Source organism: Colossoma macropomum, unplaced genomic scaffold, assembly GCF_904425465.1.
Source record: "Colossoma macropomum unplaced genomic scaffold, Colossoma_macropomum, whole genome shotgun sequence".
In the NCBI taxonomy this organism is placed as follows: domain Eukaryota; kingdom Metazoa; phylum Chordata; class Actinopteri; order Characiformes; family Serrasalmidae; genus Colossoma; species Colossoma macropomum.
In genome coordinates, this window is record NW_023495392.1 from 331,953 (window position 1) to 348,749 (window position 16,797).

General features: G+C 37.3%; 1 protein-coding gene across 8 annotated transcripts in view; it reads left to right on the top strand.

Annotated features, from left to right (window-relative positions):
* The window catches only part of dmd (dystrophin), a 164,887-nt gene that overhangs the window by 89,068 nt on the left and 59,022 nt on the right, over positions 1 to 16,797 (top strand). For 7 of the 8 annotated variants that reach the window (XM_036562454.1, XM_036562453.1, XM_036562455.1 and 4 more), the window contains exons 55-61: positions 3,005 to 3,194; positions 8,663 to 8,835; positions 9,501 to 9,657; positions 12,525 to 12,642; positions 14,400 to 14,668; positions 15,763 to 15,909; positions 16,404 to 16,482. In XM_036562454.1, coding sequence (XP_036418347.1) covers positions 3,005 to 3,194; positions 8,663 to 8,835; positions 9,501 to 9,657; positions 12,525 to 12,642; positions 14,400 to 14,668; positions 15,763 to 15,909; positions 16,404 to 16,482 — 1,133 coding nt within the window. Of the gene's footprint in view, positions 1 to 3,004; positions 3,195 to 6,986; positions 8,275 to 8,662; positions 8,836 to 9,500; positions 9,658 to 12,524; positions 12,643 to 14,399; positions 14,669 to 15,762; positions 15,910 to 16,403; positions 16,483 to 16,797 lie in introns of those variants that run through there. The other variant, XM_036562461.1, reaches the window with a different exon arrangement.

A 16,797-nucleotide genomic window follows, 5' to 3' on the forward strand; every position in this document is an offset into this window, starting at 1 on the left:
CTACAAAGTACATTGATACAATAAAACGCTACAAAGAAATTCAAATGTATTTTATTTACATAATGTGTGTTTCTTCTGAGTTTGTGAATGAGAAGTTATGTTGTTACAAGGAAATGACAACTGAAACAAATCAGCAGCACAGACTGCAAAATCCAGACAATACTATGCAAAGTGAAGGACAAACAAAAGGGCTGTAGGTGAACAAGATAACAAGGGGTGGAGCTAGGGTGAACAGGAGACAAGACTGGGGCAGAGAGAGAGGTAGAGCCTTGTTGGGGAAAACTTGACGTAGAATGGATGTAAAAGGAGTCAGAGAAATGTAGCAAGAAAAGCAGACCTTGACATAAATAAACTAAAGCCTTCAACCGATTACAGCAGTAAATAGACAGTGGTGACAACAAGAAGAAAACAACTTTTCAAAACAACGCTGTGAACAACAGCCAGCAGCCCCCACATACTTGTTTTTTAGCTAACACTGCAGTCCAGAGTGGGTTTTTGAAAACCAATTTTCCTTGCCCTTTGTGGAATATACTTCCTTAGCTACCAAGATATATGGAGCCAGATTCATAAAACTCATCAGTTACTCAGCTATACCACGTGAAATGTGAGGCACAGCTATGAAGTCTAATTCCTAAAGTCATCATGGAAGTGATTAATGTACCGGCCTCTCCTTACTGCTGCACTAATTTTACACAAGTCAGTCAAAATCAACATGTTAATGAGCTAATGCAGGTTAATGACCACTGCTTAGCATCTGTTTGGGTGCCAAAATGGGCATGCTACTTCACAGAAAACCAATCAAAGCTGTGGATTCTAAGTAAAAAAGTGGAATTACAGCAAGACAAAGAAAAAGGAAAAAGCATCAGCATGTGACAAAAGCTGCATAATCATGCTGAGTTGATAACTTTTAAATTGTGACAGAGCAGACAAATAATGTCTCCCCATCTATATTTGTTTTATTTTTTTGTTTGCTTGTTTTTTGTTAGTTTTTTTTTTTTTATCCTTTTGGCTGAGCCACTGTCGAAGCCATTGGAAAAACACAATATTGAATTCTGTATTAATGCTCTCTGAAATCTTTCTCAAACAAGTTACCTTCCTCCTCATATACTTCTATAACTGCAGTTACAATGTTTGCAATGGTGCTCAATCCAAACATATCAAAACGTGCTTTTTAGATACAACCTCAATTCCATAAAAGTTGGGACGCTGTGTAAAATGTAAATAAATGTAAATAAAAAACAGAATGCAGTGATTTGCAAATCTCATAGACCCATATTTGATTCACAATAGAACATGGAACACATGTCAGATGTTGAAAGTGAGACATTTTACGATTTCATGAAAAATATAAATTCGTTTAGAACTTGATAGTAGCAACGCATCTCAAAAAAGTTGGGACAGGGCCATGTCTACCATTTTGCAGCATCCCCACTTCTTTTACCAACATTCTGTAAATGTCTGGGAAGTGAGGAGACCAATTGCTGGAGTTTTTGGAGAGGAATGTTGTCCCATTCTTGTCTGACGTAGTTCTAGCTGCTCAACAGTCCTGGGTCTTCTTTGCTGAATTTTTCATTTCATGATGCACTAAATGTTTTCTACTGGTGAAAGATCTGGACTGCAGGCAGGCCAGTTCAGCACCTGGACTCTTCTTTTGCAAACCCATGCTGTTGTAATGGATGCAGTATGTGGTTTAGCATTGTTTTGCTGAAATATGCAAGGCCTTCCCTGAAAGACACGTTGTCTGGATGGGAGCATATGTTGTTCTTAAACCTCTATATACTGTTCAGGCTTTTGAACTGTGCTCTGATAACAAGCTGGATGGCCCCTCTCTTTGAAAGAATTACAAATTTTGATTCATCTGACCACAGAACAGTTTTCCATTTTGCCTCAGTCCATTTTAAATGAGCTTTGGCCCAGAGAAGTTTCTGGACTGTATTGACATATGGCTTCTTCTTTGCATGATACAGCTTTAACTTGCATTTGTGGATTGCACGGTGAACTGTGTCCACAGACAATTATTTCTGGAAGTGTTCCTGAGCTCATGCAGTGATTTCCAGTAAAGAATCATGCCTGTTTTCACTGCAGTGCCACCTAAAGGCCCGAAGATTACACTCATCCAATATTAACCATCGGCTTTGTCCCTTGTGTACAGGGATTTCTCTTCAGATTCTCTGAATTTTTTGATGATATTATGTACTGTAGATGGTGGGATGTCCAAAGTCTTCGCAATTTTACGCTGAGGAAAATTTATCTGAAATTGTTCCACAATTTTTTGACACAGTTTTTTTTTCTTTGCTTCTGAGAGATGCTGCCTCTCTAAAATGTTTTTTTTTATTTCCAGTCATGTGAGTAAGTTGCAAGTTGCTCCTCCAGCTTTTTTTTCTTATTAGTACCACTTACTTTTCTAGCCTTTGGTCCCAACTTTTTTTGATATGTGTTGCTGCCATCAAGTTCTAAACGAGTTGATGTTTTGCATGAAATGGTAAAATGTGATTTGTGTTCTATATTCTATTGTGAATAAAATATGGGTCTGTGAAATTTATTTACATTTTATACATTGTCCCACCTTTTTTGGAATTGGGGTTGTATATTAGTTATTCAACAAACTGAGTGTATGTGCATAATTTGTTTACTTATTTCATGTATTACCAAATATGTTTGAAAGCATTTATAAAAGCATTTATAAAAAAGATAAATCAATCCATATCAGCCTCTTACCGGAAACTTTACAGTTGGACTAGTTTAGATGCTATTTTTTGCCTGTGTCACTGTGTTATGAATCGCACATGGCACTTACAAATACGGGCAAAGCGTGGTATCAGCACATCACACAAACAATAAAACACATGGGCAGTTCTTGCTTCTGAATGAAGAAATATGTTTATCAGATGCCACCTCTCCTTAACATCACAGTAAATATACGTTACAATTGGCACTCTGTAAAGTTTCCTTTTTATGCACACAGTGCAACTTTGAGTTGATTAATATTATATTGCCTTTTTAGCGTAGCGGACAAGGAGGCAGATCTGGAGCCTAAACAGCGGCAATTGCAGCACTTTTACATAGACCTGGAAAAGTTCATTAATTGGCTTACTGAGGCAGAAACTACAGCAAATGTCTTGCAAGATGCTGCACGCAAGGAACGGCCTCTGGAGAACCCAGCCACAGTACGCCACTTACTAGAGCAATGGCAAGTAAGTACATAGCTGTTTTTCAGTGTGCCCATTTGAGTTGATAAATGAGGTGTGCAACTGATCATATAAAAGTGCACTAGAGTAGTTATAGCACCACATCTGTGATTTTAAGATCTGTAAACTGATTATCTACCAATGTAGCTAAACCCATCTTTAGACTAATTTTGCCAGATGTTATTGAGCATCGCACCCAGTACACAGTTAAATGTAGAGAAATGTAAAAACATAAATATATTAATAACACTAAAGAAAACTGAGAAGCCTGAAAAACACACACATGGTGACATCTTAGCAATTGTTTTTGTGATTTGCTACATCAGAAATGAACTGTAAATGACACTTCATTTTATGAAATGTCAGTGGCTGAGAATTGTATGTTTTTCACGTTACAGTGGTAAGGTTTTTATTGCAGACAGTCGATAGCAGAGGTATGGAAAATTGACCTGATTAGTTGAAGCAGGAGTACATGCTGCTTTGAACAAAAACTCAAACAATGGGGCCTGCTCAGGAGCTGATTCACTTGAGTGTTCACCCTATGCAGTATCCAGTTCCAGGTTCATAGCTACATCCCCACTTTTATTTTCTTAGCCCTCTTTCAATTCAAATTCATATCAGGGAGCAGAGAATAAAAGTGAAGACAAGGGGTAAACAGCTATTATATTGTTAACAGTGGATCTCTAATGACTAATAGATGCAGGTGATTTTGAAAATGGAAGTGCAAAGGTGGAGATTTAACAGGATCAGACCCAGCCAAAACAGTCCAATCAGTCCAATCAACTGGTGTAGTGGGACATATGTGCAAGCATATGGCATATACGAAGCTCTAAGGAGAAGGGGTTACCATATCCACCAAAAAACAACGAGACATGTTTGTTTATTTTGTAATTTTTGTGACTTGACCATGACTACAAAGTGCACTAAGCAATGAAAGCAAATTATATAAACTGAGAATCAGATCAGATCAATCATTTTATTTCCTCTAATATGTTACATGCATAGGGACTTTATCTTGGTGAGTGCACACATGTACTAAACAAACCAGATAAGCACACAAGACAGTAATAAGGTCCCTCAATTATAGGTAATATGGGAAAATGTATGTGTTTGTGTTGTGAGTGTGAATATACAGGTCACAATTAAAGGAAAAACCAACATAAAGTGTCTTAGTAAGCTTTTGGGCCATCACAAAGTGCCAGAACAGCTTCTATTCACCTTATCATAGATTCTGTATGTCTCTGGAATTGTCCTGGATCAATGAAACACTATTTCTCCAAAAGATATTCTCTCAGTTGATGTTTTGTTGATGGTGGCAAGTGCTGTTTAACATGTTGGTCCAAATTTCCCATAGATGTTCAATTGGGTTGAGATCTGGTGACTTTGAAGGCCATAGAAGGTTCATACCCATCAAACCATTCAGTGACGCCTTGTGCCCTGTGGATGGGAGCGTTGTCATCCTGGAAGAGACCATGCCAATTAGCATAGAAATGTTTCTTTGTTGGATTAAGGTGATCAGTCAAAATAACTTGGTATTGATTTGTAGTGACAGGTGGACCTAAACCATGGCAGCAAAATGTCCTCACAGTATAACATAGCCACTAGACCCCCTTACTGTAGGAGTAAGCATTCAGGCCTATAGTGTTCTTTTGGAGTAGGCCACACATGCACTCACCCGCTTGTGGAGAATATGGAAAAAGATGACTCTTCCAAAAACATCACTTTTTCCCACATCTCAGTAGACCACTGCTTATAGTTTTTTCACCACTTAACACTCAAATATGCATTCGCCTTTGGGGTTTATGTACTTCAGTTCTACAGTAATATCCTCTCTATGTAGTTGTCGACAGACAATTCTTGCTGACACAGTAAGTGAAAAGTGAAAAGAATTAAATGCAACCTTTGCTGCAATTTATAAAAAAAAAAACAACATTTTTTGCAAATGTTGATACAGTAACTTTGTTTGGTTAACTTAAGAATAGAGAAGATATAACAGCAATTGTGGATTGTATAGAAAAAATATAATAATAAATATAGCCGCAAGCGGCAATGAGCGGGTCCAATACGCATAAGCCCAAGAAGCTCTCATGCACTTTGAGCCAAAAGGTCTAATAAGGCCTAATGCAGTTTGGGACATTGAGGCAGAGAGGCTAACAACATTTTTAAAGATTTTAGGTGTTTTTAAGTGCTAAAGCGCCCCCTATTGGTCAATCAGGATCAAATTTCGCAAGCTACATCAGAGTCTCAATTCATAAACATATATACAATTTTGAGATGATTGGACCAATGACTGATGAGCTATAGCAATTTAAGCTAGCAGTGCCATGGCCGCAATGATTTAGTGATGGAGGGAGACCACAATGAGCAAAAAATGGAAAATGTGCTGGATAATTATTTACCTAGAGAGGCTACAGAGTATTTCTAGACCAGTTTTGAGAAGGTATCTTCAAATTCCACGGACTAGTTCGAAAAGTGCTAATTTCAAACAATTAACGATTGAAAAAAAAGTATGCACATTTTTAATAGACTTGTAATGACAAAAGTGTTTGGAAGACTGCACTGCATGAGGGCATCTAAGTTATTTGACCAAAAATCACAATCTGTACAAGATATACTTGATTTTCAGTTATAGCGCCCCCCAGTGGCCAAATATTTTGAAACTTCGCAGGTTGTTAGAAGGTGGTGAGATAGAGATAGCTGTGAAGTATCATGAGGATTGGCCAAGGCTAAGCCTGTCAAATGGCTGCTGAAAGCTTATTGGCCGATGGCGGCCATAAATTTCAATATATCAAAATGTCCTTAAAGAATCACTTAAAGTCTTACTAGTAGATGACACTTGCAAAGTTTCAACTTGATCGGATGTACGGATGCTGAGAAACAGCTATTAAGGCACATTAAGCGTTTACAGCGCCCCCTAATGACCAATGTGCACAAAAATGGATAGGCTACCTCTGAGTCTCCTGTGGAATAAGGCTGTCAAGTTTCAAATTTTTTGGGTGAAGGATTCTTGAGTTACAGATTTTTCAATTAAATAAGAATTATTTTGATTTTTCCAGAAGGATTTATTTGCATATGGCAGCCATTTTTGTGATAAAATTAAAAAAGTGCTGGATAATCATTGAGTCTTAGGCTATGCTGAATTTTTTGACACCAAGAACATGAGGATTGGATGAAAACTGCAGGACTAGTTCGCAAAAATAGTTTTTGCATATTGTGCAAATTAGCTCAAAATCTAAGTGGGCGGAGCTTAATGGTCCAAATTACAAAGTTGTTTTGTTGGACCCAAGGAATCAGGAAAAAAATATGTCATGTCTGGCAAAAATCTGGGGAAGGAATTATAGAGCCAAACGCGTTGTGTTGCGCAATAGCGCCACCTTTAGGCCGATTGGGCTCATTTTGCGAACCTGAGTAGCGGGAGGGACTACTACCTACTGACCAAGTTGCATGTCTCTAGGACTTACGGTTTGGTCTGGGTGATTCGTTTTATCGGAGAAAAAGAATAATAATAAGAAGAAGAAAAACTCTAACAAAAACAATAGGGTCCGACGCACTGCGTGCTTGGACCCTAATTATGCAAAGGTTTGGATGCCCTACAAAGTCAGTACTTATAACACCCCCTTTGGCAGATATCACAGCTTGCAAATACTTTGTTTTAGCCAGCCAAGCGTTTTCCTGTTCTTCCTTTTTAATTTTCTCTACTCTTTTGCAGAACTCTTCTAGTTCTGCCATCTTACTACTGGCAAAGTGTTCTGTTCATCAAATGCTGCTTCTTTTTCCTCTGAGCATACCTTTGATGATTGTATTTTTTATTTTGTGTATTATTATTATTTTTTTTATTATTATTATATACATAGTAAATGCTGCAAATAAATAGAAATTGCGCAATGACATTTGCATGTACATGTCATAATTAAGTTTGTTTCCTGCAGAGAAATGTTTATGTACGAAACATGTAATTTGACCAGGGGTGTGCAAACATTTGCATAAGACTGTATGGGTGCCTCAGAACAGGTGTTGTCAAGCCAGTCCTCAGGGCCCCTGACAGACTATGTTTTTGTTCCATCTTTATGTGGGAGCTGGGATAGAGTATACCTACAGCTACACCATTGAATCAGCTGCAAAAGAACTAACAACCAGAGGCTGCAGTGACAGTAATTCTGTTCCAGTAATTATGAGAGCTTGTGTAGATGTGTGTCAGTCTGTTTTTTGTTTTTAAAAGTAATTCATACTGTAATGTCTTAACATTTTATTTTATATGTACAGTTTTTAGAACAGACACAAACAAAACAAGTCTTGTTGAAAGTACAGTTGCTTGGTTAGCAGAGGGGCATAAAGCAGCCTAAACTCATAGTCAGGAGTAAGTAATTCAGTGAAATAAAAGTTTAAATACCATTACAAAAAAACGTTTGAGCAGTGCAAAAGCCGTAGGTCATAAGACTACTTTAGTTCTGAGTTCCCGATAATACTGCATTGGAACAACGGCGTCTATCAGCATACGAACTGAAGTTTAGGTTTCACTGTTTGACGCACAACATTTGAGAAAACTCAGGAACATATAGATCCATCAAGGTTTTATTTGAGCGCATGTAACTAAGCAAATGTAATTAGTTAATACCAACCCCTGTTGGTTAGTAAGAGGAATATGAGAAGTGACAAGTTGTTTGTCTGGGTCATCATGCACAGGAGCTGGAATGACAGATATGTGCGCTTGGCAACAACACATAGAAACAGCTAAATATGAGGAGGCAGACAAACTTGTAGGATGTAAAGAGAAGCTTCTGTTCTTTCAGAAACCAGTGCTGACCCTTTCCAAAGTAGCTGTGCCCACACTCTCTGTGAACAACAGCTCCACTGTACTTGCCTCAACAGGCATTCTGAAGCCTGCAAACACATGAATAGAACACTAGAATACCTTCTTTCACAGCTTACTGTCTCTCACTTTGTCAGTCTCGCTTCCATACTATCTCAATTTACTCTCTCTTATGCACGTGTACGTGGCAGGGAACTAAAGCGTCTGCACATACTATTTTCATCTGATGTCTCTCATTCTGTGGAAATGTTACACAGGAAGACATATCACATTAAGGTCTGGACTTTATTGTTCTCTTGTATTGTTTTATTTTAACTGCTATTTTCTGTATTTAGTGATGGAAATACTTGTAAATGACATACAGTAAGTATACTCGTGAAAAATACTGTAGTTAAAAAGAAAAGTAATTATTTTTTAGTGTTATTGTTCCTGAAAGTGTATTAATAGTTCCAAACATATATTTGTGTGTGTGGGTGTGTGTGTGTATATATATATATATATATATATATATATATATATATATATATATATATATATATATACACATACATATATATATATATATATATATATATATATAAAATAAACACCAAAAAATATTAAGTTTTAAGTAACATGACAAAAATGAATATGGTAACTACAAACTCTTTGATAACACCCACAGGATCTCAAGATGGAGATTGATGCCCACACAGATATGTACCATTCACTAGATGAAAATGGACAACGCATAGTGGCATCATTGGAAGGGACAGATGATGCTTTAATGTTTCAAAAACGGCTTGACAACATGGGACAACGGTGGCATGACTTGCGTAAAAAAGTTATTAGTATGAGGTAGGATTTATTTATTAATTAAATTCTGCATTTTTGTTTTATGCGGACATCAGAAAGTGTCTCACAACTTGTGGGAGTTAAGTACTAGGTGTGAGATACTAGGTACTAGTGCTAGGTACCAAAGGTACCAAAATAAACAAATATTGTTCCAGCCATTTTACAGGAGCCTATATTATCAATGTAACTATGCCCAAGGCTTTTGAGATCAATGGGGAGAAAGTCCAAATGTATTTTCTTAAGCTTGAATTAAATTGTGTAAGATGACCAACAGGAACATACATCTTACAAGGCTTTATAATGACAGGCTCATTTATTTTCTTTTTCCAAATTCACTATTGTATATTAATTGATTTTTTTTTTTTATTCATATTGCTTTTGATGTATTATTATTTTGCTATCCGGTGTCGATCAGCGGAAGATGGGTTTCCCTTTTAAGTCTTAGTTCCTCTCAAAGTCTCTGATCTTATGGAGTTTTTCCTTGTCACTGTCGCCACTGGCTTCCCTATTTTGAGGCTTGTACCCGCATTTTCTGTAAAGCTGTTTTGTGGCAATGCCCATTGTAAAAAGCACAATATAAATAAATCTTGAATTTAATTTGATTTAATTTAGTTATTGAATCATATTTGCTTGGTAATGTGCTACATTTTGTCCCATTATATCCCCAGGCCTCACTTGGATGCCAGCATGGAGCAGTGGAAGCACTTTCACATGTCCTTACAAGAGTTGCTCCACTGGCTACAGCTTAAGAAGGAGGAGCTGGACCAACAGAAACCAGTTGGGGGTGATGTACCAACTGTGCATCAGCAACTAATCACACACAAGGTTAATCACCCATACATAGTCTTCATAAAGCAGAAAAAATCCTTTAAAATCCTAAATCCTTTAGTGTTCAAGCCTTTGTGATAATTTAAATATATCTTATTGGATTTTTTGGTTTCCCAAGTAAGGTGGTGTATTGCTTGAAGGAGTGGTGGAGTCAGTCAGATTGTATAGACAAGGGAGCAAACTTACAATAATGTACGTTAGGGCTAAATACAATAAAAATCAAAGCTTAAATAAATAGTACTGTGCAAAAGTAGCAGTAAGGGTTTTTTATTAATGAAAACACAATATAGCATTACAATACACACAAATAGACCTAAATACAGTAAAAAAAAACATTAACATGATTTTTTTTCCTTTTAAAAAGGTTTTTAACATTTAGTGCTAACATATATATATATATATATATATATATATATATGTACATTCTGCATTTACCCTACATGCACCTAATAGGCAGTACAAAGTCATAGATGAACTATACCTGAAGTTCCCAACCTTTTGCAGCTCATGGCCCATGCAAAATACCACAAAAGTTTCCATGGCCCACAAGATTTAATGAATCTGATAGTTTAAAATACAAACAAATAGTATAATGTAATCAACAAATAGAAAAACATAATCAACCTATTGAATTTTGCTTGACTGTATAATATAATGCAACATAAACATAAAAAGAAAATTCAACACTTTTCTGACTCACCTAATGAGATGACTGGTGTTGAATGTCAGCTGTCAAGCGCTAGGTGTCTGGCTGAGGCTGAGGAGAGGAAAGTTGCAAATGGAGATATGTCTCAGTTTGATAGATGTACAACCCCAATTCCATAAAAGATGGGATGCTGTGTAAAATGTAAGTAAATGTAAATAAAAACAGAATGCAATGATTTGCAAATCTCATAGACCTATATTTTATTCACAGTAGACCATAAAATGCATATCAGATGTTGAAAGTTAGACATTTTACCATTTCATGAAACACATTAACTCATTTAGAACTTGATGGCAGCAACGCATCTCAAAAACGTTGGGACAGGGCAACAAAAGGCTGACAAAGTGGTACAAATAAAAAACAGCTGGAGGAATGTGCAACTTATTCACATGACTGGGAATAAAAAGAGCATTTTACAGAGACAGAGTCTCTCAGAAGCAAAGATGGGCAGAGGTTCACCAATCTGCGAAAAACTACATCTAAAAATTGCAATTTCAGATTATTTTCCTCAACGTGAAATTATAAAGACTTTGGATATCCCACCATCTACAGTACATAATATCATCAAAAGATTCAGAGAATCTGGAGAATTCCCTGTACACAAGGGACAAAGCCGACAATCAATATTGGATGCTTGTGATCCTCGGGCCCTCAGGCGGCACTGTATTGAAAACAGGCATGATTCTTTACTGGAAATCACTGCATGGGCTCAGGAACACTTCTAGAAATCATTGTCTGTGAACACAGTTCACTGTGCAATCCACAAATGCAAGTTGAAGCTGTATCATGCAAAGAAGAAGCCATATGTCAACACAATCCAGAAACGCCATGTCTTCTCTGGGCCAAAGCTCATTTAAAATGGACTGAGGCAAAATGGAAAACTGTTCTGTGGTCAGATGAATCAAAATTTGAAATTCTTTTTGGAAACCACAGACCTTTCACCAGTTTCATCCGGCAAAGAAGACCCAGGACTGTTGAGCAGCTAGAATCCTACATCAGACAAGAATGGGACAACATTCCTCTCCCAAAACTCCAGCAATTGGTCTCCTCACTTCCCAGACATTAACAGACTGTTGTTAAAAGAAGAGGGGATGCTACACAATGGTATACATGTCCGTGTCCCAACTTTTTTGAGCAGCGTTGCTACCATCAAGTTCTAAATGAGTTACTGTTTTGCATGATTTGGTAAAATGTCTCACCTTCAACATCTGATATGTGTTCTGTGTTCTATTGTGGATCAAATATGGGTCTATGAGATTTGCAAATCATTGCATTCTGTTTTTATTTACATTTATTTGCATTTTACACAGCGTACCAACTTGTTTGGAATTGGTGTTTTAGATACATACTCAGTATGTTTAGTCTCCAAGTGACGGCATAATTTGTTCTGCTTCAAAGCGGTAGTTACTCATTTTAACAGTTTCTTCTCGCTTGAACCCTACAGATATGTACTCACTGTTGTATTTTCTTTGCTTCGGTTTATGATTGGTTTTCTTGTTTTTCTGAGTTTGATACACTGTGGCTGCTTCGCTTGTAGATGCCCAGCTTTCCTTTTGAAAGACCCTGTTTGTAACCATTTGTCCACATTGAATAAATTCTGTGTGATCAAAAAGAGCAATGTTTTATAATGACTTGAACTGTAAATATAAATATTTAACCACTAAATTTTGCAGTAAAAAAAAAGAAAGTAGTAACACCCGTGGCATTCCAGCGTATCAGTAGGCCACACTCCACATGTTGAAAACCACTATGTGATATAAAGTACATGACGCAAAGATCAGTAATATCAAATAAATAGTATAAAGTGTTTTGTTTTTTAACCTAGAAAGTGAAACAGGCCTGTAGACTTAACAAGTGCGCAGAATGTAGCCTACATTCATTTACAACTAAGCTAACACTATGTATTAATGACAAATACAGAGACAAAAAAACATCATGTAGGCTATAGCAATCAAAACTCAAGATGCATCGAGAAGTTTAATTATTACATCTTGGAGCCCTGAATCAAAATCAAATTAAATTGTGCCTAGAGATTCCCGCCCTAACATTACTGTGAGTGGTCTAAACATGATCAATGAGGTGCTGTGAAAGAGATAACAACAGCCTTTTACCATTGTTGTAAATACTCCGATAACTCTAGCTTAGCATTTTCTTATAGGCCTTTAGGAGGGAACTGAATACAAAGGAGTCATCAGTCAATGAAGCGCTTGAGAATGTGAAGAGTTTCCTGATTGAGATGCCTTGTGAAGAGGCTAAACAGAGGCCTGGTCAAAAAGGTATGCCTTTGTATTAGCCAGGAACCAAGGGAACTCTGCTTTACTGTTTACGAGACAGCTATTTTTTACTATAATACTAGGAGGTGTTTGCTATGCCATACAGCCACCATGAATACTGGGTTATTGAAATTGTTTGTTATTTTTGCTGTACATTTATGCACTGTGAAATAAATATTAAGTAGATGAATGAGGCAAAAGTAAAATAAGGTTACAAATAATAAATAAATACAGTTACACTATGTTGTACTTATTTTTGTATGTTTATTTAAAGTTATAACAGATTTGTACCTTTAATTTGTCACTAAACAGCTCTGCTGGCTGCCGCTTCATCATTTTATTAAATAGCTAGTTATAAAACAAACACTGTCAGAAAGATGGTTTAGTAGAATAAACATAAACAGCTGAGAATTAATTAATTGTGAATAAAGAAATGTGAACATTAAGTAAAGGAGATTCAGATCAGCCTGGGGAGAGATCCATTGTTAGAAAAAAAGATCTAGTGCCCTAGCAATTGTATTAAATATTGCAGCGCGTTTGGGATTTTTTTTTTTGTGTTAGTTTTGGGGAGGTTGTTCTACAGCATTTATTCACTGGGTTTTCCTACAGAGACTCTTATTGTAAGACTCTAGCCTGCTGGCTGTGTGTTTGTTTTGGGGGACAGAGAGAAACCGGAGCGGGTGGGGGGCAGCAAGCTGAGGCTGAGAGTGGAGAGGAAAGTTTTGCTTAGAGAGCAAACTGTCAGTAGAAGTTCTCCGTGTGTATGGTGTGGCTGGGCCAACCTTAGTCTGTTAATAAAGCACAACAACGTGCAAAAGCTGTGTCTTATTCTGTAGTAGTAAACACTACATTTGGTGTCAGAAGTGGGATGGTGTGGATGTTCCTGATACCAAGCCGCTTGCACATGGCAACAAACTCTTTGGATTCGAAGTTGCGCCCTTGGTCGCTATGGATGGTCTGAGGAACCACAAACCTACTGAATATCCCCTCAACCAAGGCAATGATGGTCTTAGCCTCTTGGTCTGGCAGTGCATAGGCCTCTGGCCATTTGGTGAAATAATCCATGGCAGACAACATGACTCAGCAGTGCATGAAAACAGCCATACTATGTCAACTCAAACCCAAGGCATGGGCTCGCCCACCTAGAAACTGCTGCAACTGAGCTCGGGACTGCCTTTGGGGTCCTTTGAGTGTAGTACACAAGTCATACCTTCTGCAAAAGTCCTCTTGTGTTTACGTTTTGGGAGACAGAGACAAATGGCGGGGGTCAGCTAGCTGAGGCTGAGAGTGGAGAGGAAAGTATCGGTTAGAGAGCAAACTTTTAGTAAAAGTTCTCTGTGTGTACGTGGCTGAGCCAACTTCAGCCTGTTAATACAGCACTTGTGTATAATACAGCACTTGTGTATAAGTTGTGTTAGAACATATCTCTGTGTATAATGTAAGGCAGGTGTAAAATGTCTATAAACAGATTAGGAGTTCATGCAAGGATTGGTTCTCATGAAGCTAAATACAAATTATCCCAAGTACTCAAAGTGGAAGGTGGTGATTACAGCGGGATGTTCACACATAAAGTGACTCCAGGGTAGTTGAGCAGGTACGGAGGGCAAGCGGAAATGCATCAGGAACTCCATTTGTAGTGCCATATCAGGAGGCGGAGCAGCTGAACAGCTCAGCAGAGAAACACAACATATTGTTAACTCTGTTCTTTATTTATTTATTTTTTTGCAATGACAGTAATTTCTTGTTACTGTGTTCCCCAGACATCCACACAGAAGAGAGAATTCAAAATGTGGAGCTTATATTGCGCAAGGAGGCAGAGGATGTAACCACACAATGGAAGGTACTGGGTACAGCTGCAGTTGACTGGCAGCAACAGCTGGAACTAGCATTGGAAAGGCTGATGGAACTTCAGGATACAGAGGAACAGTTAGATTTCAAGCTTCAGCAAGCTGAGATGGTCAAGGACTCCTGGGACCCAGTTGGAGACTTGCTCATTGACAATCTGTGTAAACAAATAGACATAGTTAAGGTTAGTGGTTTACATCACATTTTCTTTCATTCATGGGTATGATGGCAGGACAAGGAGTGTTGTTAGGGTGGGACAAGTACTGAGTGATACGCATTGTAATTGTTAAGATATTGCATATATATGACATATGCTATCAGAAAGAGTACTGCACTTTTAAGATTCAGATTGGAGGGTGTGTGGCTTTTGTACAATTTGAAGGTTTTTTGCAGGTAGAGACTTACAGTAGCTAATACCTAATTCCAGATTTCAATTTTTCAGTTGCTAAAAACAAACTAGTCTATTGTTGTGGTGCATCATGGAAATGTGCTGTATTTAATTAGGAATGTTGTGCTACTCGTTAACACAATACTATATATTGTCACATTTTTAAAAATCCACAGTGGAATAATAGCCCAAAGTTAATACCTTTAAGGACCTTTGGCAGCAGTTACAGCTGTGTACAAAGCAGGTGTTGCATCTTTGTGTCGCTATCAATTTAGCATATCTTGAGACTGGAATTATTTCTCTTTCCTCTTGGTAAAATTGCTTCAGCAATTAAATTGAAGGCCATTTGTAAACATTAGTTTTTAAGTTATTCCACAGATGCTCACAAACATACATGTTTACCCAATTATAGATCTTGGTGTTTCCTTGTGCAACATTGGAGATATTTTGGTTTTAACTTTGTTTTCTACCTATGCCAAACGAGAGAAGTGGACTTGCGTTTGGTTGGCAGCATCCTCGTTTGAATTCAGGACACAATTCTATTACCCTAACTACCTTCTTAGAAACATTTGCCTAGAGGGGGCCCACTGCAGGACTGACAGAATGCAAGATGCATTCCTCCTACTCTTGTATCTAAAACAAGTCTATAATTGATTACTTAAACAATCTTTCATTCAGCTATAGAATTATATGCAACAAAAAATAAGTACTATGATGGTACCACGCGGTAATAGAATCTTCAAGGTAGCAAAATACTTGATATATAGGCACTGTGTATAGCCACATAAAAGTCATATAATAAAATTATGGTTCATACAAAAGAAGTTATTGTTCTGTAGGTGTTTCCTGTAATAGCACTTAAACTAACTAAGCTTTCTTTAACTGACCAGGCATTCCAGGAAGAAATAGCTCCCATTCAGGATAATGTAAATCAAGCCAACAAACTGGCCTCTACATTTAAAACTCCGGGTATTCAACTCTCACCAGACAACCTGAACAGAATTGATGACCTCAATACAAGATGGAGACTTCTGCAGGTAATTATTATACTGCAATATTTTGGGCAAAAAGGAGTGAGTTCAGCTCTCTTAGGACAACTCATTCTTTTGGTCTGGACATAACTATTTTAAGATTAAGAAGATTTTTTTAACTATTTAAACCATTTCATTTAAACATTCTGTGTTGTCACATAGCTTGGTAACTAATGTATCACAAAAGTCCCAAGGATAGCTAGCGTAGCAGGCAAGGTAGGTATCTGAACAGAAAGGCCTCAAATATTATTTGAAATAAGAATGGTGGCAAAAATGTTGCAGTAGATATGTTAGGTGTAATGCAGCACACATATGTTTGCAAGACAAGTTGAAGACATACCATATGACAATGGAAATACATTTTCACAGACTTGTACTGCTTGACTTGATGTTTCATTCTTTTTCAAGTTTGTCTAATTTGCCTTACCAGCATACTATTTTCCTCACGGAAGGTGTTGCTTCCTTCTTAAAATCTCTCCATGGCTTATGTCTTTCTTTAGATCTCAATTGAAGGGCATCTGACCCAGCTTACCGAGGCCCAGAGAGACTTAGGACCCCATTCTCAAAATTTTCTACAAGGTGAAAGCCTTTCTTTTATATGGTGTTATTAATACAATATCAGTGCCTCTCTATTTTACACAGTAATATGATAATACTACATTAGCCACAATACAATGCATCTTATATAGTACAACCCCATTTCCAAAAAAGTTGGGATGCTGTGCAGAATGCAAATAAAAATAGAATGCAATGATATGCCTGTAAACCATATTTTAAAGGAAAATACTACAAAGACAACATAACAAATGTTGAAACTGAGAAATTTTATTGTTTTTTCAAAAATATATATTCATTTTGAATTTGATGCCAACAACACATTCCAAAAAAGTTGGG